We start from the raw sequence: 23,943 nt of genomic DNA, 5'->3' as shown, positions 1-23,943 counted from the left end.
AATATAACTCATTTATCATTTATTATTATCACTTAATAAATAACTTGTAATTTAAGTTAATGATCATCTAAAAGAAATTAGACACGATTAAATTAGAAGTATTTTGCTCTAACACGTAATTCTTGAGTGCTTATGTATCATGATATACTTTTACTTGTATTTTCTATTTCGGCCGCTAACTTCTATACATACAGCAAGTAAAACAATTTGGTTTCTCTTCAAGAAGGAAGGAAATTGTTGTTGTTGTTCCTATTGGCATAGTGCACTAGCGATTAACATTTACCTTTCTTTCAAAGTGAGAAAAGGCATCTGAATTTGACCCCCAAAAAAAAGGGGTGAGAAAATGTTAGGGTAGTCCTAAGTTCTTAACCAATGAATGTGCATTGACCCGAAAGGAAGTATCTTGTCTTAGCAAAAGCTGTTGGTCAAGATTTTGATGTCGGCGCGTAGGATACTCATCATCTACGGTACTCTAATGTATGTGTATTATTTTGAAGTCACACTGTATTCTATATTTAATTAAATTAATTAATTAGTATTATTCTGAGAGAAAAGAAAAGACTAAGGAGAGAGGAGAGCGTGCCAAGCTTTTGTAAAAGAGATGCTTATTTTATATAACATCTTCTCAATTTCCAAGTAATTGTGACTCATCCGCTGCCAAAATGTACTCTTTTTTTCTGTTCTTTTTTTTTTTTTGGGTCAAAGTGCCAAATTGTACTTAGGTTGGGTTTTTTTTGTTTTCTTTTCAGTCTTTTAGGATTTTTTTTTATAAAAAAATTAGGTAGTACTATTTTCTTTTTATGAACTCATATAATTTTTAATTAGATGGTTTACTCTATATAAGTTTTTCTAGAGAGAGAGAGAGAGAGAGAGAGAGAGGTTTGTTTAATATGAAAGATGGCGGGGTTAACTTATAGTCAAACAAAATTGTTATAAAAATGAAGAAGATTGACCAGAGTGTGAGTGTGGGATATAAAATTTTAAAAAAATGAGAAAACCAAAGCAAATGATGAGGAGTATATAATATCTTAGAATAGAATTAAGATGGAAGATTGAGTGAATGATTAAATAATGAATGAATGGGAAGTGGAAGGAGAAGGGGAATGCCAAACAAATGAAATGATTTTCGTTTCATGAGATGAGCCCACTAAAGATATGGCGAGAACCAGGGGAGCCAAAGGCAGCAGGAGCACAGCAGGCACAAGCATCAACTCTCTCTCTCTCTCTGTGAGTAACACAATAGATATAGAGATAGATATAGAGATATGATTATATCTTTGTGCATGCGGCTGGCTATATAGGTCACAGCTAGCTACACAGCAATATAGAAAGTGTGGTCTAAAACATAGCAAAAAGCTCGATATGCAGGAGGGCAGGTTGTCAGAAAAACTACAGAGAATCACGGGCTTCCCTTTTTTATCTTTTGATCTTTTTCTTTTGGGTAGCTAAAGATAAAGAAAAGAAGAAAAGAATGTGTTGATTATAAAAACAAAAGAGTTACTTGGGAGTGAGAAACAAGGACGTATCAATCACAAAAAGAAATTTGAGAAAGAGAGTGTGATTCTCCCTGCAACGAAATCTTAATGGGAAGAGAGAGAGAGGGGGAAGAAAGTATCTATTGATTGTCGGTTTCTTTAGGGTACATTGGAATATCTGAACGGTATGTCATTTACGATGATGACACTCGTTAGGACAACACAGCCATGCAGTAGAGAGAGGGAGAGAGAGAGAGAGAGAGGACATGGTACTGGTGAAAGCTTGACTTGGCCTAAAACATTAAGCTAGTAGTAGGGTGCAATGCGTTATGTTATTTATGGGGACTAGGGAGAGAGAGAGAGAGAGAGATTCAAGTAATGAAAGTGACATATAACTGGCAACAGCTTTTATTTCTCTTCTTTTTTCTTGAAACTGACCTCTCTCCCTACCGACGCCCACTGAGGTGAGCAGTACTATACTATGTGGTCTTCAATAGGAGCAACGAATTAACCAGAAACTATAAAATATCCCCTCCCCATCCATCTTGCATTGGGATTTCAAAGGTACCAACTAGCTTTCGATTTAATGGTATTTATCTTTACTTGGTTGGAGGAGATCTCTAATTCGATTTACGTAGATGATAAAGACGATAATTCGATACTTAGTTGCTTATGGCTAAACTTAGTATTGTGATGTAGTCTTATTGTAAGTGTATTAGGTGTTTATTTTTTGAATATATTAGTTCGTTTAATATATATTGAATATATCCTTATTTTTTAAAAGGGAGATTCAAAGTCAAATGTTGCAATGTCGTGGTAACAACAAAAGAGAGCTAATGGTGTAAAGTGGTTTACCTTTACGGGATATGCAATAAATTAACAAAATGTAATCAGTCAATCTCATATGTATGTATAATGTATCGGTAAAGATTGGGTATGCCAATCAAAGGTTGGGAGTTTCTTGTAGATAAGATAAGCATGTACATATATTTGAGGGACGTCTTTTAGGGTTCCTTATAATAAAAAGGGTAAAGGGTCTAAAACCCCCCTGGACTATTTGGCTTGTCGAAATGTCCACCCTGAATTTTTTTTTCAGCCAATTTAGCCTTCGTATTAAATTTAATCGCCAATTTCACCCCGCCGTTAGTTTTCATGCAATTTCATCCAATTTTCTGTCTAAATGTCACATGTTAGGCACGTGACTCACTGTTCAATTAAAATTTAAATTTTTTTTAGTTTAAAATAATTAAATTGTTAAAACTACAAAATTGAAGAAAAAAAGAAAAGAAAAGGAGAGGCCGAACCCTATCGCCCTCCATCTCTTTGCCTCTCTCTTAGGCCGAACCCCCAATCACCTAGAATGGGAAATGGAGATATAGGAGCTAAGGCCAGTCAATCGGAACCTCAATCAAACATTAGGTTGCCTTCTTCTCTAGGCGGGAGGAGTGAAGATTATAGGACAATTGCGGAGGTTGAAGGCCCTCGCGACGTTTCTTCTGGAGGCTTTCTTCTCTGCGGTTCTTCCTGATCTCCACCATGTTGTCCTCCCTCCGCCGACGACCCTCCTCCGCGTCAATGAAACTAAGAATCTGAAACCCTAAGAGAGAGGCAGAGAGATGGAGGGCGATAGGGTTTGGTCTCCCCTTTTCTTTTCTTTTTTTCTTCAGTTCTGGCCTCTTTCATCCCCATCCTACCAGCTTCATCGCCGATAGCCCAACAACTACAAAATTGAATTCGCCCCATCCTTCCCAACACCCCATCAACTCGAACCCGCCTATTTCAAAAAATAAATTATCTGCTTCTATGGCTGCAAATTCAAAAACAAAAAAAATAATAATTTGAAAACAGAGAATGAATTCAATCCAGCACATGAATTTTCTCTTTGTGCCTAATGTTGTATCCGGTTAGAGAGAGAGAAAGAGGGCGGATGGGATCTGGCTGGGGTGGTAGTGGGCATCGGGGAGGAGCATGTTTCTCTTTGTGCCTAATGTTGTATCCGGTTAGAGAGAGAGAAAGAGGGTGGATGGGATCTGGCTGGGGTGGTAGTGGGCATCGGGGAGGAGCATGAGAACATGATCCCGAGAGAGATATTGTGGTGAGGTTGTGGAGTCGCCGCTGGGTCTGGGGATGATGCGGTGCTCCATATATACATCGTTTGTGTTGTGATGATGGTGAGTGTGGTTGGTAATGGTGGTTATGGAAGAGAGAGGAGGGGATTGGGTTTGATCGGGAAGAAGGGAAACAGAGGTTCTAGAGAGAGAAAAAGAAAAGTTTTTGTTGGTTTTTATTATTTTTATTAATATTTTATTCAACTTGTGTTTTAAAAAGATTATTTTATTCTTTTTAGACGGGCATTTGGATGGAATTGGGGAAAACCTAACGGCGGGAGTGAAATTGGCGATTAAATTTAATACGAAGGCTAAATTGGCTGAAAAAAAAATTCAGGGTGGACATTTCGACAAGCCAAATAGTCCAGGGGGGTTTTAGACCCTTTACCCTAATAAAAAATTGGGTTATTCGCAGCAATGGTCCCTCAACTATACCCCAATTTACACTTTGGTCACTCAACTCAAATATTAGTTGCAGAGGTCACTCAATTAGGTGTTTTGTTGCACCGTCAGTCCTACCGTCAAGTCTGTTACATTTTCTGTTTAAAATGATGACGTGGCAAGCATCTCTTAGATTATTGATGGGCAAATGTGACTTTTCAGTTAAGATTATTTGTAGCAATGATCCCTCAACTATACTCGGAGTTACATTTTGGTCACTCAATTAGGTGTTGTGTTGCACCATTAGTCTCTAGCGTTAGAGAGACTTGACGGTAGGACTAACGGTGCAACAAAACACCTAATTGAGTGACCACTGCAACTAATATTTGAGTTGAGTGACCAAAGTATAACTTGGGGTATAGTTGAGAGATCATTGCTGCGAATAATCCTAAAAAATTTAACGATCCAAATCGTCCATTTTTCAAATCTTTATTTATAGATCATTCTTATAAAAAAAATCATGCAAATTGAAAATCATTAAAGCATATAATTGGGACCCGAACGAACATAGTGCTTCAAGAGAAACTATAATAACAATCATATAATTAAGTGGGTAATCAGAAAGCACTATTAAGTGGAGACTGTTGATATCTGATCCCACAATCCCTAGGGGGACCTCTCGCCAAATATATGCATTTTCTAATCAAGTGATCGATCTCAAAAGATTTCGTGTAATGTAATTTCACAAACTGGGCAAATGGCTCAAATTCAAATATGTGCAAATGGATTGTTAAAGGGGAAGGAAACACAGATTGCGTAGGGCGGTGGGATTGACAAAGAAAACACAAATCGATTTTGTAAATCACGTTTTTGGATTGACTTTGCTGTCTTATTGCATTTACGTGATGGTTTGCACTCACTATTATCCCATATTCAAAACATTAGTGGCCTTTTTTTGATATTGGGTTTTAGTGACTTGTGAAATGTGATGACTCAATATCCCATGAAGATTACCTAATCCATCTCAATTCTAGATCGATCATACGTACCCACCAAACAATACGAATAGCTTTTGCAAAGATTAATCTTCCTTTTATATCATGGAAAATGCGAGGTCGGGTGATGAGACATATCACAATTATGCAACATTCCTCTTTACCAATCATTCGAGTCTAAAATAATTTCTACCCAAAAAACAAAAAACAATAAATCTAGGGCTCGTTTGATAACAATTTCAATTTATTTGAAATTGTTTTCATTTTTATTTTTGTTATTCCTCCCTCCCATCCTCCCCTCTCATCCTCTCTATCAATCTCACACTCACTCTCATTTTTCTCTATACTCTAACACAAAAAATAAAAAATTAAAAATTAAAATTAAAATAATTATCAAACGGGCCATAGACAATAATATATGTTCATGCTTGTTTTGGCCTAGCCGATCGACATACCCCACGCGTTGCATATATGCAACAAGAAACCTTTTCCCAACTTAGAAAATTTGATAAGTTACCTCTTACACGAGGATTAGTCTTTTAATATTTGCAACCACATTAGTTATTAGTGAAAAACCAAATAAATGTTGTAGACGTAATCCAAGTTAGGTGAATTCGAGTTCTCACTTTTTCTTCCAGAACGTTCAGTAGAATACTCAAAACACAGTCATGCATGCTAGCACTTCTAGGTGGGATAGAGTTTGCCGTGCCAACTTCTTCCAAGTAAATTCATGGTTACAAAAGGAAGAGAATCTCACTCAAATCTTGGTTAGCTTTTATTTTTCCCCATTCATATGGTACCAATATTCCACAACTCTCACTAATTAGGTTTTAGCTTTTTTAAACTACTTTTCTATTTTGGTTTTCATATAGAACTTGTTTGGTAGGGAGGACTAGGATAGACTAGAAAAATACCTAGATTTCATGTGCATTGAAGATATAATATGAGTATGTTACCTAACTTGGAGGAAGAATGGGGACTGTCTATAAGACGTTGATGAGTAAAACTTATCCCCTCTAATTCCCTTGAAATTAGTGGGATTATAAGGGATAACTTTTAGTCATTAACCTCTTATGAATAGTCCTCCTTCGTCATTTAAGTTAGACAACAATATCCATATTATGTATTGATTGCACATGAAATATAGACATTTTGCTAGTATAGTCCTCCCTAACAAACGAAATCTAAGTGTAAGAAGATGATGACTGTAAATTAACAACTTTGTGTCTTTTTTTTCTTCTCAAAAAGTACATATACCCTATAGTATTTTTTTGTTGGGGTCAAATCTAGCCTATAATATTGTATACTAAATTAGGAAATCTTTTTATGCAAGAGATATTGGAGGGGAATTTGTACGCAATAGCTTAAGTGCATGAGTAAATACTTTTAACGTCTTGCTACAAGCCCCTTGCAAGAATTACAAACTTAGAATCATAGGAAAAATAAATAAATTGTAGTGGCTAAATTATGCCATTAAATTGGGTCCATAAAAGGTTGTCGACATACATGGACACACAAAATTCATCTCGTTAAAATATCCAACACTTTCGGAGTGAAGTTTAGTTTTTGTTTTTATGGAGTGAATTAATTCAAGTGATGGTGGTGGCACCGTGGCAAGGCAAACACAAGATGCTTGTGATGAGATCATGTCATGAGAGATGACAGGTCTCCATCATCCATCATCCATGGACCATGGTGGGGTCGGGGGCTAACCTAATTAATTTCAAACCCTAGGTGGGCGTAGTAAATTCACTTCAACAGTACGGTGCGTATCGTCTTTGTTTTGTTGCGTAGCTGTTGTTGTTAAACCCTAATTTTTAACCACCATCAACTAACTCTACAGAATTCGACTGTTTTCCTTCAACATCCTCCTCCCCTACTATCCTATCAGGAGTTTTCTGAGCCACACGATTGACTGACAAATCATTGACCCATCACTCATATCAGGAATCAATGATCATGATGACACCGTACTAACTAAATAAGCTGACACTACGAATTTCGTGCCAACAAACAAAACCTACTTTTTTAATTATAAATTATTTATTTATTTTTTTGGGTTACAGCAAACAAACCTACTATTTTGGTCGTATGGAAAACCGTTTCCTAATTTTAGTTTGACCTTTTTTTATGCACCCAATTTCGTTGTCTTGGGAATTAGTAACTTCGGCAAGTAAATTAAATTCTCAATTAAAAAAAAAATTATCTTTGTTTAATCCATTTTGACTGTATTTATAGCCCATAAACAAATGGGAGAGTTTTTTTTTTTTTTTTAAATTTATTTTTAAACGTGTGAATTTAAAACGCTTCAATGAATGTACAGTACATGTACGTTTAATTTTTTTAAATTTAATTTTCTTATAAAGTGGAATAAATGGAACGTAAATTTACCTAAAGTGTCATTGAATCGTAAATATTTTTTACTCAACTTTTCTAGACTTTACAATTCTAATTCTTTTCGTATGTGGAAAATTATAGAATAAGACCCCATGTATCATAGGTCGAATAATCTTTCAATTCACTTCTAGAATTTTCAAACAGATTAGAATTGTTTAACTTTTAGTTCGCAATCGAAAAAGTTTACAATTTAATCAAAGAAGTGAGTTGATATATATATATATATATAAATAAAAAGTTAGAACGAAACGAATCGAACAAGCAAAAGAGCATAACTTTGCTTTATCCGACTCCAATCACCACCGTCAATCCAATTTTGCCGCAACCTAAATACAATTAATAAAAAAATAAAAAATGAAAATGAAAGCAGAAACTGCCACGTATGCAAATCTGAGGGGACAGCGGTGCCAAATAAGCGAATTAAGGGCCATAAATAAATAATAAAAAAGAAAGAAGAAGAAAATGAATAAAGAGGGAGAAGGAAAATAAAAAGAGAGAGGAGAGAGGACAGCTGGGGAAAGGAGAAGGAGAAGGAGAAGGAGAGAGCTCTCTCTTCCGAATTGTGAATTTTGTTGCTTTTCGTTTCTTTCTGCTAATCCATCCTATTATAAACTCATTCAGCTGTTCATTAAATTTTCTCGAGAAAATTCCCGACTTTTTCTCGGGAAAATCTCCTACCGACTTTCGTTTTTTTTCCGTTTATCACTCCGTCTCTGTTTCTGGATAGATTCTCTGCGCGCGAATCGATGACCTAAGCTTCTCGGATGGTGATCCAGCTTTCAATCTAGGTTTTTTTTTGTTTCCACTTCTCTTAAATTTTCTTTCTTTTTTGGAAATTAGAATATCGATATGTATGTATTTTTGGATTTTGGCGTGTACGTTTGGTTTTGTGGAAAATTTACGTAGAGTTACGATGTGATCCGAACGTGGCTTATCGGCATTGGTGAGATTTAATGCGATTGGGGGATTTAGGAGCGTTGAGAAGGTGTAAATGCGAGAGCTTGATGGTTCAGATGCTCAAATAGCTTTTAACGGTTTCACTGTTCTCACAAACTCATAAGTTTCAGAGCTCCTGGAATTGAGTTGCTTAATGGGGTTTCCCTTTTCAGTTCTTTCATTAATCACCTGAAGTGAGAAAGATTCCTTTTCGACTGGTTTTCGGAAATCAGGCTGCTTCTTGTGGTTTTTGTTAAAATTAATGGAAACAGGAAAGTGAAATCCGTCAAAGGTGGCAAATTTGGATATGATGAGATTGGAATCTGCTTGTTCTGAAGATAGAGAAAAATGGGGTGTCTTTAGTTTGGAGAATTTAGCTGCTTCAGATCTATCTACCTTTTTAAGAGTTATGTATTGAATTTTAAAGGGTTTGTTTGGTGAGCCTACAGGCGTTGGAAAGTGACTTTTATTTGCAAGGTTTAATTATGCGGAAAATGACTCAGTAAAGTAGTGGAACATAGGTTCAACGGTTCAAGGGAGGCCTAATAGTGATAAGGTTTCATGAGAATGTGAAATTGTGGGGTAGGAATTCACAGGGAAAGTACCAGAACACAATGCAGTTGTTTCCTTTTCTCATTTTTACCAAATGCAGCCAAGAGCTGGTGATTTACATTTAGATAGTTATTCAGGTTTATTATTCTGATTTTTATATTATTTGGTTCCATGGGGGGGTTACTTGTTCTGACTGCGATGGTTTGGAGGACTTGATTTGGTTGTGTGCGCATTTAAATTAGTTAATCATATTTCATCTTCTGTCCTACTAAAGAATGAAGTCAGTCACTTCACTTCTGCTTTAATTCTGTATAATGAAGATATGATTATGTCTTACCTTTGAATCCTAAGTCGTTGCTTATCCTTTTACAGTATATGGGCACATGCATGCTGTAGAGTTTACTGTGGATTTGCTTTCTTGCTCTGAAAAATTAGTGTCAAGCAACTCGGAAGATCTTCCTTCTGCATAGGACTAACATGTCAGGTATGCTTTTGGTCCACAAGCTTAATACATATTTTTTTTCTGGTGGAAGAACAATTTTACTCAACACAATGTGTTAGTTCAAGGGAATGTGATGCTTGTTTCATTGGAAAATGCAAATTCGAGATAAATTTTGCATAGGAAAAGAATATTTGAAAACAACGGTGTATCAGAAAAAGTTCATAATTATGATCTTTGACTGTGTACATTTGTTCACTTTAGGCCTAGAAGGGCTGGGAGCTTGTGATGAAATTCGAGATAGAAGGTCAGACTTTGAGAATTCTGAAGAGGAGAGACGACGCTCAAGGATTTGCAACCTCAAGAAGAAGGCGATAAATGCTTCAAGCAAGTTTACTCACTCTCTTAAGAAAAGGGGAAAAAGGAAAATCGATTACCGGGTTCCATCAGTTTCCATAGAAGATGTACGTGATGAAAAAGAGGAGAGTGCTGTCCAAGAATTGCGTCAAAGACTCCTTGACATGGACTTGTTGCCAGCGAGGCATGATGACTACCATACTTTGTTGAGGTCAGCCAATGCCTCAATATATCTGTGTTTCATTAACATTGTGACTAATTATCAGCTGAAAATTCAGATTTACTGGATAGTAAGCTTAATGTTATCTTTTTCCCCATCTCATGTAGATTTTTGAAAGCTAGAGACCTTAACATTGAAAAGACAATCCATTTATGGGAAGAAATGCTTAAATGGAGAAAAGAATTTGGAACAGACACCATTTTGGAGGTAAGGATGTTAATTTTTGTTACTAATGATGTATCTATTGATGTAATAATAGACTGGATAAGTTTTTGGTGTGCTAGGGAAGACTTCATTAACTCAAATTTAGTTGGAAGCAAAAAGTTAGTTAAACTAATCTAAGACCTTGAAACTGATGGTCAATATTTGGCCATTAATTCATTAACATCTGAATTAAAACTGGCCTCGGAATGATGTCGTATATTTACAGTACGAACTTTTAATATATATATATTCCTTTAGTTCTAACACCTTTTCATAATAATCAATTGAAGGATTTCGAATTTGAAGAGCTCGATGAAGTATTGCAATATTACCCTCAAGGGTACCATGGGGTTGATAAAGAAGGCAGACCGGTTTACATAGAAAGGCTAGGAAAAGCTCATCCAAGTAGGCTTATGCAAATCACCAGTATAGAGCGATACTTAAAGTATCATGTCCAAGAATTTGAGAGAGCTCTACAGGAGAAATTCCCTGCTTGTTCAATTGCAGCAAAGAGACAGATCTGTTCAACAACAACTATACTTGATGTACAAGGCTTGGTATGCTAACCTCTTCACTCTAATGCATTTCCTTTCAGTATAGAAACCCCATTTTTCTAATTTGATACTCGTAGGATCTTAAAATATTTGTACGAGTTTGGTACTTCCATAGCTGCCATTGTGAATTTGCAGAATTTGAATTAGAAATTTGATGTTATGTGAAATACAGGGCATGAAAAATTTCACAAGGACTGCTGCGAATCTCTTGAGTGCCATGACAAAGATAGACACCAATTACTACCCTGAGGTAGCTGAACTTTGGTTTAAACAATTATATGTTGTTATAAAGTGCTGTATGTGATCTAACTGTTTTGCAATATATAGACATTACACCGAATGTACATCGTCAATGCTGGCCCTGGCTTTAAGAAGATGCTTTGGCCCGCTGCACAGAAATTTCTTGATGTAAAGACTATTGCAAAGATACAGGTAAAGGATATTGTTCGGGCCCGTGGCATCTAGTTTTCCTTTCTCTTGCAGCCTTGATTTTTGTATTAACTGTCTTAAAATCCAGGTTCTGGAACCCAAATCTTTGTCTAAACTACTGGAAGTCATTGATTCAAGGTATGTTTACATTATACTATCTGCAATGTTTTCCTTGGCACTTGACAGTACCCATCATCTCATTGTTACACATCTCCTTTCAGTCAGTTGCCAGACTTCCTGGGCGGATCATGTACATGTTCTGCTGAAGGAGGCTGCCTTAAGTCTAATAAAGGTCCATGGAATGACATAGAGATAATGAAGGTTATTACCTTTCTTTTTTCTTATTGAATTGTATGGTGGTTTTGGGCTTGAATCACTTTATTGAATTGATTCGTGAAGATTAACCTGAGGTCTCTAATTTGTAGCTTCTGCATGCTGCTGAAGCAACATTTGTGAGGGAAATTACCAGAGTGTCTAATGAAGAGCAGAAATTTGACTCTTATATTCAAATACGCCCGCTGAAGGTTAGTTCAGAATTGTTATTTATGGTACTTTCTCTTACTGGTTCAGATAATGATGCATCCATCATTCTGTTCTTGTTCTTTTTAAACAGGGGAGAACAAGTGATACATCAATTGTAGAATCCGCGTCAGATAATGATGATCCTTGTTCTTCGCTAGGACGAAGGAGTTCTACGTTTCCTCCTTTGGACGCAGTTAATGAAGAAGTGAGTTTCGAGATTTATTTTCTTTGTGATTTGTGTGGTTCCATATATGTACTGCATACATATGTTGGTGTGTGTTTTGATTAATTTGTTTTATGCACGTGAAGGCATCAGATCCAAATGCTTACTACAGCTGTGATGATAATTTGCCTCTGGTTGAGAAAGCTGTAACAAGTGATCAAGGAGTGGGACTTCGTCAGGGTCAATCACTTAATCATAGCATGGAAAATGTTTCTCGTGAGGCAACATCAAATTCAGAAGGTAAATACTATTACTAACTTATTTTCATTTAGTTTTGCTACAAGCTTTATTATCAACTTTTACAAATGTACAAATTGTTATTACCGCTGATTTGTATTTCAGCTATCAGCTGTTGTTTCCTTGTCAACCTTACCTTTTAGCTTATGTTCTAAATTCATGGATCTTTTCAGGTAGTTCAGTTAACTTTCAGCATAACATTGTTAAGGACCAAATTGAGACGAGGGACTTCTCTCGTGTGGCAAGAATGCTGATATCTTTCCTGGTCAGACTAATACCATTTTCTCATAGTCTACGATTTGAATTTTGGGGAAGGAAGAACAACATTTACCCATCCAATTTGGGGGAAAGCAACACACATAGCCAGTCACCAACACCTGAAGCTGTGAATGAAGAAGACTATGTCCTCCCATGTTTACAGCGTCTTCAACAGCTAGAAAAAGTATACGAGGACCTTAACAACAAGCCTGCTGTGATTCCTTTAGAGAAGGAGCGAATGTTGATGGACTCTTTGGACAGGATAAAGTCTGTTGAACATGATCTTGAGCAAACAAAAAGAGTATGCTATGTAACTGTGACTACTTTTGGTCATTTGATTATTGAACTCTTAATAGCATAGATAACAATTATTTTCACTTGAATGTTATTGTTACAGGTGCTGCATGCTGCAGTGGTAAAGCAACTAGAGATTGCTAGGTTGCTGGATAATCTGCAGGAATCTAAATTTCGTGTAAGTCTCTTAGCAAAAACTGCAGTAACTTGGAACATCATTAAGTCTTCTATGGGGAATTTTGTTCATCGTAATATGATCAATATGAACGTATGATATAGTCACAGGGGTCTAGCAATAGATAAGTAGTGAAAGAAGCCTTTTCTAATCATAGCGCTTAAAACCTGATGTTCATATTATAAATTATAGTTGCGTCGAGCTGAATCTGACATTGGGAATGCTTTTTTGATGCAGCAGAAGAGACCGTTTTGTTGAACAGGTAACGACTCATAGTAGAACAAGCTACATGCGTGGATCTATGTTAAAGAAGTATGATAATATACACACTCGGAAGAGGCAGAAGGATACGATTTTCTCGTCCCTCCCACCCCCTTTTTTTTACCTTCTTTTTTGATATTTCCTGTCTATCAAGCTACATGGGCTGTAACCTTTTTGCTGCTTTGAAACAGAACAGTGCAGAGATGAACAGAAAAAAAAAAAAGAAAAAAAAAGAAAAAGAATTAATGAAATCTTGTACAATTCGGCATCACTTGTTTTCATTTTGGAGAAAAAAAAACATGCAAGGTCTTCTACTCTTCTTACATGTAAAGAAAATTTCAATATTCACTCAGATATTCACTAATTATATTTCAGAGTAAGAGCCCCACTGGGTTGATCTCTAGCATAAGAAATACTGAAATGCCAACAGAGTTTCCTTTTCACCTTGTTAGTTGATACTTGAATTGGCATGCAATTTGCCCAAAATCAGGAAGAGAACAAAAAAAAGCCGCTTAACTTGTCTACCAATTGATGCACTGGTGATGACAAAAAGACCCTCCAAGTCCAAAAGGTTGTCTTGAAAGGCTAGGTTTATGAAAAAAGTAATGTGTGACTTTTCTGTGGAAATGCAAAGCCTAAGGTGTTGGGAGCTCTCAAAGACTTATCTACTTGCCTCCTCCTTACCTGTAAAGAGATACTCCTCTTTCATGTGAATCACACTTTGATACATACGTAAAAACAATTCATCAAAAACACAAAATGAAAACTTTTGCACACATGTCACATTACTATTAGCAGAAATATAAGAGTTCCTTCCCACTAACCTGATAAGGAAGTAAGTATTTTCTTTTATCAAGCCTCGTAATATTAGTTACTAATTATGGTGGACCACATTATTCCATTAACGTAAATAATTTATCATATTTGTTTTGTGGTGAATGGTGACAGCAAGATCTGGTTGGAAAAGGTTGAGCTAACGCGCAATTCCATTAAGATAAAATAAAATAAAATAAAATAAAAGCATGTTGGTCATTTTCGGAAGAAACGTGACATCCAAAACCACCAATTGTGGGAAGCTAAGTATATAATTATGAGGTTGGTGAATAAAATTTCAAATAATAATTATTTTTGAATAAGGTAAATTGAGCTTATCTATCTTACTCTTAAGTATGAACTATTTAGTCCACAATTTAGTTGTAGTTGCCCAGTTGCAACTAAACTAGGCTTTGGAATTTGGCAGTGAAATCCCAAAGACACAAAGACAAAAACCACTAGTTAAAAACAAACAATCATCATGAAAATAATAACATTTTGATCTTCCTAGATTCATGCTTGTCCAAAAACAATATTAGAAAAATAAAAAAAAGAAGACAATATTAGAGATCTGACAAGAAAAATAAATAATATTAGAGAAAGACAATAATACCCACTGGCCCAATATAACCAAAATTAAAAATCAAATGGGAGGAGGAAAAAAAAAACCAATTTCCGCGTAGCCTGCTGTACTCCATTTTCATCAACCACGACTGTTCCTAAAAGGTAAGTTGCTAGCTACTTCAACTTGCTAGCAAAATTGCAAAAATTAAAAATAAGAAAAAACAGAAAGATTTAAGCTTTTTACCCTCTTTTTTTTTCTTTCCAGAAGAAGAAATATTGAACAAATAAAAGAAAGGGAAACAGAAGGGGGAGGAAAAACTCTCTTTAGTCAACAAAGAGAGATCTTTGATCTCTAACTTGGCTTCTCTTTTTTCTCTCCAAGAACCCAGAAAGCATGGTGTTGAATCAAAGCTTTTGCTTCAGCTTTTCAATTCTCTTCTTCTTCCTTTTGATGGGTTTTCCTGCTTCTTCTTCTTCTTCTTCTCCTACTTTCATTTCAGGTGTTGCTCAATTTAACAGATAATTTCTATATATGTAGTGCCATACCATTACATTGAATACAAGTAAGCTCAGATTCAACAAAGCTCTAAACTTTTGTTTCTTCTGTCTGTAACTACAGATGGTATCTTTGAATCTCAGGCTTCAATCGGCCGGAACCTACTGCAGGCCAAGAAAGGTTTCATTTCCTTCACACCCTTCTCTGAATTTTTTTTTCTTTGTTTGTCATGAATTCTAACTCTAGAAATTGAATTGTGGTGCCGCAAGGTATGCAAACTGCTGTTTTCTAGTTTTCGACAATACCCATTTGATGGCCTTTTCTAGCTTCAATTTTACTATTTGGACGATGTAAGCAGATTGCAGTTTGCATCTATATGCTGCTTGTGTAGATGATCTGTTATTGGAGGCTGATGGATTGGCCTTAATTAGGATAATTCACTAGTAATCCAGTACTTATCTTTTCTGTTATTTCAGTTTCTGGTTAGTTAAATCCATGTCAAAACTTGCTTTGAGAAATTAATTGACCAGAATGGAATCGAAATCTAGTGACTAAATTGGGGGGTCTTTCACAGAATAGTATATATTTGCAAATGGTTGATGGTTTATCGTGTCTTCTTAAGTTCTCATATGCTAAGATTTCCTTTTAACTCGCATAGATATAAGGAAGAGAAAAATAGAGGAGCTTGAGATTGGGCTTTAATTTGAAGCCAAGCTGATATTCTGCAACTTGATTATGCTGTGTATTGTCTCAGCTTGCATCCTTTTGTACCACTGGATTGCCCATATTCTGCAAGATGATTGGAAAATGGCGTTGCTATTTGATGCCCCTCTCTACTTTTTTCATTGATTTGGAAATTATAGGTAGAAGAAGCTTATATATTGTTCGTTTGAGAGATCGGGAAGGCTAGAAGCATGTTTAGGATTGTAAATGAAACAGCAAAGAAAGAAAACACAAAACAAGAACATGATTCAATTAGGCAAAATATTTTTTTTCAACCAGATTGCATTACTTTGAAGCTTATTTTTCAGTAAGAACTTGGAAGCTTATATGTCTCACTGAGGCTCTTTTTGGTTATGGGTTGCGTAGAACCTTAATCCTCTTGTGAGCTTATTTTTCTGTTTATAGATCTTATTAGAAGGTAACTAACTCTTGTGAAATATTGTCTCTTGTTATCTGCAGGCTGTCCAGTGAACTTTGAGTTTTTGAACTACACTGTTATCACAAGCCGATGCAAAGGACCACAGTACCCTGCTGCCCAGTGTTGTGCTGCATTCAAGGAATTGGCTTGTCCTTATACAGATGTGCTGAATGACTTGACAAATGAATGTGCTTCAATTATGTTCAGCTACATTAACCTCTATGGAAACTACCCACCGGGGCTTTTTGCCAATGAGTGCCATGACGGGAAGGAAGGTCTTCTATGCCCTGCATTACCACCATCAACTTCGGCTGACGATGTAAATGGTGTTCATACCACATGCAATCAATCTCCATTGCTAATGCTCACAGCTGGTTTCGTAGTATTGTTATTTGGGTTATTATGAATGTCAAGACCATTTTCAGCCATTTAGTATATTTAGACTTGTGAGGAAGTTACAATTTTTTCATTCATCGGGTTTTCATTCATGTTTTACCACAAGTGCTAGAGCTAATACCGTTGTAATAAGATACTTTCCATTGATTTCAATGCATCATTTTGTGGTGGCATTTTGGTATTTGTAATATTTAAATGTCCGTTTGTGCAATACGTTGACAGCTATATACTTCAAAATCTCTCGTTTTCAAGAGTTCTGCTTCGTCCTTTTAAACGCGTCGAAATATCTAATTGCAAACTCATCATGGTTTCCAAATGTGTCAAATGAGCTGGAGTGTGTAATGTGGGGACCAGATGCAATTATCTTCATATCATCTGTAGCTTGGACTTTTGTTTCTGTGGCTCTAAATAATTGATGCCAGTGCAGACCAAAATATAAAATTTGGGAGAATCATCTAATTTTCTCCCCCAGCCGGCCAAAGTATAACAATTTGGAGGGTTCACAGTGAGGTGTACAAGGCCTTTACTTCTACTAAACTCTAAGGTTCATCTCCAACAACAATTAGCAATTTATATGGCAATCATGGCTGCTCTTGCTCCTCCGTCTCTTGCCAATCAGAACAAGTTACCATCCTTCTCTTCGAAAATCCCGGTTAGAATGCCAACCACTCTGGTTTTTCTTCAAATGTGTAGCAACTTCCAAGAAGTAAGACAAGTACATGCTCAATTAGTTGTATCAGGACTGCTTGACCGCCCTCCAAATGCAGGGAGGCTTCTTCAGTCCTATGTTACAGTGTCACAAATTTACCATGCCTCATCAGTTTTCAATAGAATATCTTGTCCTGATGTATTTGCCTTCAATAACATGATCAGAGGATTGATACTGGGTAAGTGCCCAAATAATTCTTTGTTGCTGTATAATAAACTTTTACTAGATGGCTTAAAACCAGACAATTACACTTATACCTTTGTTCTTAAAGCATGTTCCCAACTGAGTGCAATCTTTGAAGGTAGACAAGTGCATTGCCGGATAGTTAAGGACGGCACATCAATGGATACACACGTTCATAGCTCACTAATACACATGTACTCGAGTTCAACTGACAGTTTGGTCTGTGCAGAACAAGTTCTTGCAAGCTTCCCTGAAGAGAACACGCTTGCGAAGAACTCGTTGATTTCCGGGTACCTCAATCAGGGTGAAGTAGAGAAGGCTAGAGAAATGTTTGATAACATGGTAGAAAAGGATGACGCATCATGGAGCGCAATGATAGCAGGGTACACAAAGAATGGTATGTCTGTAGAAGCATTAGGCCTCTTTCAGAAAATGATGATGATTTCCGAAGTTTCTCCAAATGAGGCAACCCTTGTGAGCTCATTGTCTGCCTGTGCTCATTTGGGAGCTTTAGACCAAGGAAAATGGATACATGCATATGCTGATAAAATTGGGGCTAAGATTAGTGTCACTCTTGGTACTGCTCTCATAGACATGTATGCCAAATGTGGCAGCATTGAACATGGCTATGAAGTCTTTAAGAAGATGCCACAAAAAGATTTAGTTGCTTGGGGGGTTATTATTTCTGGTTTTGCCATACACGGGCAAGCTGAAAAGTGCTTTGAACTGTTTGATGACATGGTTGCTAATGGAACTTATCCGAATGAGATAATTTTTGTGGCTATTTTATCTGCTTGCTCCCATGCCGGCTATGTTGAAATGGGATATCAGTACTTTTATCAAATGGTGCATGAGTATGGGATAAGACCATCCATTGAACATTATGGATGCATGGTGGACCTTCTTGGCCGTGCCGGGTGGTTGGCTGAGGCAGAAGACCTTATCATGTCACTGCCGGAAAAGCCCAATTCGGTTATATGGGGTGCGTTACTTGGTGCTTGTAGGATGCACAATGACCTGAGGAGAGGGAACCTTGCTTTCAAGCACTTGACTGAACTTGAGCCAATGTCTGGTGACAGATATAAACTTGCAGGGCTTATGTTCGCTAAGGCTGGGGAAAAGGAAACGGCAACTAAAATTAGAAAGCTCATCAGAGAAAATGACTTGGAGACAACTCGTGGACTGAGCTTCATTGAAATAGATGGTGTGGTCCATGACTTTGAAGCAGGGACTATTAATCATAGCAAGTACAATGAAATCTACAAGATGTGGGGGGAAGGGTTAATAGATTTTTAGACATAGATGCAATTGAAGTTAGAACTCCATCATAGCATACATTTTCGATGTGGGAGAGGCCATAGATTCTTCACATCTTATTATTTTAAAGATGTTGATGCCATGCAATTAAGTCCAATTTTGGTACTTATTAAGAGGTTGTACACATCAATGGTCTCCTGTGCTCTCTAAGTTGGAAAATTGCAAAATTGAGGAAAATCGAAAAAAATTCCACTTTTAGACATACAAATACTCGACACAATTATATGCTCAGTAAAGCCTCATGATACATACAGTTCGTTCGGCATGGCAGAGAAGCTCGCGGTATTCGTAATTTATTGAAACTACATAATAGAATACTCTTATTCTATAGCACGCTCCGACATAAATAACTAATATACAATGAGAAAACCTCTCAAATTTCAGCCTGTTCTTCAAAAGAGCCTCTCTCTGCTTTGTCTCTCTGTTTTCTGTGGGAAGTTATAAGAAAATAACCTTGGAGTTCCACCATAACCTCTTCATATCTTGTATAGGCCACGGCAGTTCTCAAACAAATAATCCAGAGTAATTATTCACCACATAAGCTTGACTTTAGACTTCTGCCGGAACTGCTTCCTTGTCATGCACCAAGGACGGGGGAAGGTGCTCAGCTGTATTATCACCAGGTAATTATATATTAAACAGAATTTCAAACACCACCTTAAAACTTGCAACTCCACAAGTCACATGGAGAAATCCAGATATCTGATAATGTTTATAGCCAACTGAATCTATGATGGATTTCTTTTAAAGATATTTTGCAATGGATATGTGCAGTTTTGCCTGTTCGAAATGTACATCCAAACACAGGTTTTGAGATAGTGACAACACTTACATTGCTGATCAGCTTGGCCCCAAACCATGCAGTATCTGCACCATATGGAGGGGGAATGACTGTGATTCCTTTAGATACAGATGGAGGGAGAAGTCCATGTAATTCCTTCTCTAACCTTCCTGAATAAAAAAAATGTTGAAAGAAAAAGGTAATGATTTGTATTATCACAAGTAATTTGCAACATTTTTTCACATCTCTATTGCCACTAGATTAGTAAGCTGCCCATTTCAGATTCGGTTTTTTCTTTTGTCACAAAAGATAGAGTGCGTGTAATTGAATGATACCTGCAAGTCCAGGTAAACATGCACTCCCTCCTGACAAGACCACAGTTTTGAACCAAGCATCATCATCTGTTAGTGCTGCAGAATGACAATGGTCCATACAAAGAGCAACAGCCTGGTGCAAACCCATAGTACGCCTATACCAAAAATCATATTAAAATTTAAATACAGCTTCCCTCTGAAGTTCTGCATTCCGAATAAACTAAATGGTAATGTTGGACAGAAACCATGATTGATGATTTTATGTGATGGATGCAACAGAATCTACAAAATGGGAAGAGGATGAGGGGGAGGGAAAAATAGAAAGCAATTAATCTGAAACTTTCTAACAGTACTTACACTCCTGCAAGCCGTGGCTGGAATAAGATTTCTCCTGTTTGAAACCTCTCTTTTGAAAGAGTAAACCAACCTTCTCCAGTGGCTTCAAATGACGCTTGAGTATTTTTAGATAGCTCAGCTTCATAATCCGCAGCAACATAACATAAGTTCTGAGTGTTATTCAACCAACAGAACATTAGCCAAATTCGATAGTCTTTATAATGAATTTAAGAAACAGTAAAACATGAAATTGAAAAATTCTTTCTTTCTTTCTTGATTTATCACAATAATGAACACACTTCTTTCTTAACTTTGCATATTCCAATCCTTGACCCAGTAAAGCATGGGGCGAATTGAACTTCTTCACCCATAATATTCACCTTACTTTCTAACTTTCCACTTGTCATTACACCAATAAGTTTCCATATACAACTATGACATCAGAAGAAAGAACAAAAAATAGAACCAGAAATTGTCCTTTATAAAGAACTGTTGAATGCTACTGGTAGCAGTAACAGTCACTGACAGTATTCTATGAGGATAAATATCCAATAACCACAGCCTGCACCATGAAAGGATAGCCAATATACCTCTTTCAGAGTCCGAACAGTGTACAGTGATTCAAAACTGATATTGTTCTGCTGCATCAGCTCCCTAAGGAATCCTGTAAGCTTTAATGCTCCCAATCCCATAACTTCCACGCCCACCTTGCGCATTACTTTACCATTTAAAACTGTAAACACAATAGTAAAACATAAGTACAAAGTTCCAAAAGTCCCAAGAACCAAAAATGGAAAAAAAGAAACAAGAAAAAAAAAAAAAAAGGATCACCAGAGACAAGGATAAAAGAAACTATTGGAACTGAAAAGTTCAGTGGATAGTTTAGAAAAGTTTCAGTGGAAGAATTTTTCTAGAGATATCTAAAGAACTAAAAGCAAACAAGCAAGCCTAGAAGTACAAGTCACACAATGCCAGATTGCCACCTAAAAATGAGAAGTAAACTCACATTTCAAAAAACTAATTCAAAAGGTTAAACAATATTATGTCATGCATAGCTGTGAAGAAAAAAAATTATATACAATTGCAAAAGAGACACTATCCATGTTCCCCAAGAAAACATTAATATGGACAGGGATCTGTTTTCCATTAGTTAATATTTCTGAAATCACTAGGAGAATGAAATGAAAATGAAAATAGCTTACTTGGAACAATAGAAGTGACCTGGAAACCAATGTTTACAACAATCCCTGAGGTCCTTCTTGCTGCATATAAAGCTAAAGTTGCCTACAGTTTTAAAAGCAGACAGTGAATCTGGATCAAGAACTCAATTAACCCATCTACAATGCAGTTCCAGACCACATAGAAAAACTTTGCATGAATGCAATCCATCTTAGGTATGCTTTATTTCCTTGCTTTCCTATGGTTTTTAGACAACAGATTATATTACTATGGAGGGGAAGGGGAAGAGTCTACCTGATTAATGGCACAAACAGCAGGGACATTCATGTCAAAGAGTACTTTATATATGGCTTCTTTGAGTTTTCGTCTTGATGCTTTGGCAGATTCTGTATCTAGAACAAAAGGAAAAGGAAAGTAAAAAAAAAGCACACAAAATGGATGAAAAGTATACCTTGCGAAGGATAACAAGACCATGACCATAACACAGAATTAATGTGACCAATGCAAGATATAACTCTAGGGGCACGTAATAGATAGCAACTCACCATCATAATGGCAGATGGGTATAGACAGAACCACTGGCTGTGAAGATGGTTTCACCTGCATCCTAAAGAGAAACACAATCACACATCAGCTATACCTGATATTAAAGATTTGAAGGCATCGATAGTTTGAAGGTTCGAACCGCCATGCCACATGATAATTAATGCAGTGCATAAGTTCTGTTTCTTCCATACTTTTTCAACTTGAAATTTTAGTGGAAAATTATTTTAAATGTGCTCACTTGTATTTAAGTTATTGAACACGTAGCTTAAATTAAACATTTATGCCATTAACTGAAAGAAAGAGAATAGCATCGAGACAAACAGCTATAGTTTTTTACTAGGACAAAATAGTAATGAAAATTTAAAATGATAGAAAGGCACACCTGCTGTAAATAGTAACAAAGAAGTAGCGGAGTCTAGAGTACATTGGAGACTCAACGTTACCAAACTCCTGCAAATCAGATCACTTCAGAACAGACATTGCAACAAAGTCCAAATCATGAAACTAACAATGCAGGAGAGCTTGAAACATAACCAACAAGCATGTGGGATTTAACCCATTTATGGGAATTGTATGCAAAAGAAATTCTAACTGTGAGCTAAAACAAACACTCACCAAAAAGGTTGCTGACCGCCCAGATGGGCAAGCATATTTACTCCAGCCAAACTTGCAATAGCCAGAGCCCCCTTCCCAAGAAATGTAAAGAGAAAATGAGGGAATGGTTTATGTAGAAGCAAGATAAACTCAAAGGTTGTTAACAAAATTGAAATCTTATATCTAAGCATATCCTTCTGGATGGTAGATAAAAATTATACTAAAACATTCAATAGCCCTTGGTTTACATGCTTCCTAACAAAGCACAAAAGAAAAGAATATATGATTTCAAGAAAAATGGGAATAATAAAAGAAAAAAGAAGTAAGCATTCTCAAGAATAATGAATTGTAAATGAGTAAGGAGGTTAGAGACACTCACCATCAATGATAACAGAACCAGGAACTTGCTCTCGTTGGCCATAAATAGCCATGAAGGACAATTGGGGCATCTGACTCCAGAATGGTCTGCAATAGAAATTCCATTTTGATGAGTCAGAGCATAACTCTTTAACCACAATTCAATGCATCAAAGAAAAATTAAGGTTTCCTCAGTAAAGCAGTTGATGTGGCATTTTCTCCAAGTTATGAACACTCCACTATCACATTGACAAAATACACCAACCAATTGAAATCCAATTTACAAGTGACATTCTCTATCTTTGGTTACTTGAAAATTAGACCTTTATGCCAAAAAGAAAAACTCTCTTAGGAAAATCCCAATATTTACTACCAATAACACCAATTTGAATTAGATTTCTTCTATTTTCTGCATAACACAGACTTTAGAATTGAATGCTGAAATGGGTTTGGTAGCTGAGCTGCTAGAATTTAAAAAGTGTGGAAAGTCAGCTGAGTTGAATTTGAACATACTGAAGTGGGTAACCGTATCTCAAATGGGTTTCAGAGAAAAGAAAGGAATCCCAGTGAGGCTCTTCCTGCTCCTTCTGATTCTGTAGAAAGAAAATCCACAGCTCATTGTCTGAGATCAGACACCTCCAGGCTTTGCATACAGCGCTCAATTTCGCTGCTTCCTTGGGCCCCACCAATCTCACGATTTGCATCAGTAGGTCTATCGGTACCCGATCGAACGCCCCCAAACACGCCGTCGAGGACGTCGCCAAAGATGACGATGACGATGACGTTGACTCCGAGTTCGAGCCCTTGCGGCTCGACACCGACTCCCACACTTTTCTGATCAAAGTCGTCATAATCTCTCTGCCTCGGACTGATTCTCTGTTTCTTTTCAATTGTCGTTCGGAAAACTTTTATTGGGAAAATGTGGCGAGAAAGTTTCCATGGAGCTGGGCGTTGTCTCTGTCTGACTCGAGTGGTTGGTACTTGGTAGCACCGTGGAAAAGGAAGGAAGAAATTGATGACGTGGTTGCGTACATTGTCGACACGTGGAGATTTGAGAGCCTCCAATTTAGATGCTATCTGAGTAGCTGATTGTCGGGACACATATTCTTGTGCGTTTCCTTTGCCTGCTAACTGCCAACTGCCAACTGCCAACGGAAGTGCGCACGGAGGCTCAAGTGAAACATTTATAATTCCAAAAAA

General features: G+C 36.8%; 4 protein-coding genes across 8 annotated transcripts; 3 read left to right on the top strand and 1 right to left on the bottom strand.

The window, feature by feature from the left end:
• The first annotated feature begins 7,819 nt into the window (after window positions 1-7,819).
• Window positions 7,820-13,285, top strand: LOC110767528 (Sec14p-like phosphatidylinositol transfer family protein). 2 transcript variants are annotated; one of them, XM_021971097.2, is made up of 15 exons: window positions 7,820-8,144; window positions 9,217-9,328; window positions 9,548-9,851; window positions 9,968-10,067; window positions 10,355-10,621; window positions 10,791-10,868; window positions 10,946-11,050; window positions 11,136-11,185; window positions 11,269-11,368; window positions 11,473-11,571; window positions 11,661-11,774; window positions 11,879-12,032; window positions 12,203-12,588; window positions 12,685-12,759; window positions 12,997-13,285. In XM_021971097.2, exons 2-15 carry the CDS (start codon window positions 9,322-9,324, stop codon window positions 13,012-13,014), a joined length of 1,857 nt encoding a protein of 618 aa, XP_021826789.1. In that variant the 5' UTR covers window positions 7,820-8,144; window positions 9,217-9,321; the 3' UTR covers window positions 13,015-13,285. The 2 variants fall into 2 exon arrangements, with proteins under 2 accessions (XP_021826789.1, XP_021826788.1); XM_021971096.2 differs by having other exon boundaries at window positions 7,821-8,144; window positions 12,994-13,285.
• A 1,347-nt stretch (window positions 13,286-14,632) lies between these two features.
• LLG1 (LORELEI-LIKE-GPI-ANCHORED PROTEIN 1) lies at window positions 14,633-16,600 on the top strand. Of its 2 annotated transcripts, XM_021971092.2 has the most exons (3): window positions 14,633-14,894; window positions 15,014-15,070; window positions 16,073-16,600. In XM_021971092.2, the coding sequence occupies exons 1-3, from the start codon at window positions 14,789-14,791 to the stop codon at window positions 16,435-16,437; spliced, it is 528 nt and encodes a 175-aa protein (XP_021826784.1). In that variant the 5' UTR covers window positions 14,633-14,788; the 3' UTR covers window positions 16,438-16,600. The 2 variants fall into 2 exon arrangements, with proteins under 2 accessions (XP_021826784.1, XP_088111004.1); XM_088254878.1 differs by lacking the exons at window positions 14,633-14,894; window positions 15,014-15,070 and adding an exon at window positions 15,095-15,753.
• Window positions 16,601-16,802: 202 nt separating this feature from the next.
• On the top strand, window positions 16,803-18,745 carry LOC110767521 (pentatricopeptide repeat-containing protein ELI1, chloroplastic-like). Of its 2 annotated transcripts, XM_021971087.2 has the most exons (2): window positions 16,803-17,314; window positions 17,549-18,745. In XM_021971087.2, exons 1-2 carry the CDS (start codon window positions 17,002-17,004, stop codon window positions 18,613-18,615), a joined length of 1,380 nt encoding a protein of 459 aa, XP_021826779.1. In that variant the 5' UTR covers window positions 16,803-17,001; the 3' UTR covers window positions 18,616-18,745. The 2 variants fall into 2 exon arrangements, with proteins under 2 accessions (XP_021826779.1, XP_021826778.1); XM_021971086.2 differs by having other exon boundaries at window positions 16,803-18,745.
• Window positions 18,746-18,803: 58 nt separating this feature from the next.
• Window positions 18,804-23,738, bottom strand: ARP8 (actin-related protein 8). Of its 2 annotated transcripts, XM_021971088.2 has the most exons (12): window positions 23,257-23,737; window positions 22,766-22,851; window positions 22,408-22,478; window positions 22,175-22,242; window positions 21,792-21,853; window positions 21,541-21,638; window positions 21,270-21,351; window positions 20,658-20,800; window positions 20,089-20,237; window positions 19,753-19,886; window positions 19,469-19,587; window positions 18,804-19,244 (listed from the first exon to the last, which is right to left on the bottom strand). In XM_021971088.2, the coding sequence occupies exons 1-12, from the start codon at window positions 23,592-23,594 to the stop codon at window positions 19,167-19,169; spliced, it is 1,428 nt and encodes a 475-aa protein (XP_021826780.1). In that variant the 5' UTR covers window positions 23,595-23,737; the 3' UTR covers window positions 18,804-19,166. The 2 variants fall into 2 exon arrangements, with proteins under 2 accessions (XP_021826780.1, XP_021826782.1); XM_021971090.2 differs by lacking the exon at window positions 18,804-19,244 and having other exon boundaries at window positions 19,469-19,583; window positions 23,257-23,738.
• Between the last annotated feature and the right edge of the window lie 205 nt (window positions 23,739-23,943).

Source organism: Prunus avium, chromosome 6, assembly GCF_965620075.1.
Source record: "Prunus avium chromosome 6, drPruAviu1.hap1.1, whole genome shotgun sequence".
Classification (NCBI taxonomy): Eukaryota; Viridiplantae; Streptophyta; class Magnoliopsida; order Rosales; family Rosaceae; genus Prunus; species Prunus avium.
This window is presented reverse-complemented; position numbering and strand designations above follow the sequence as displayed.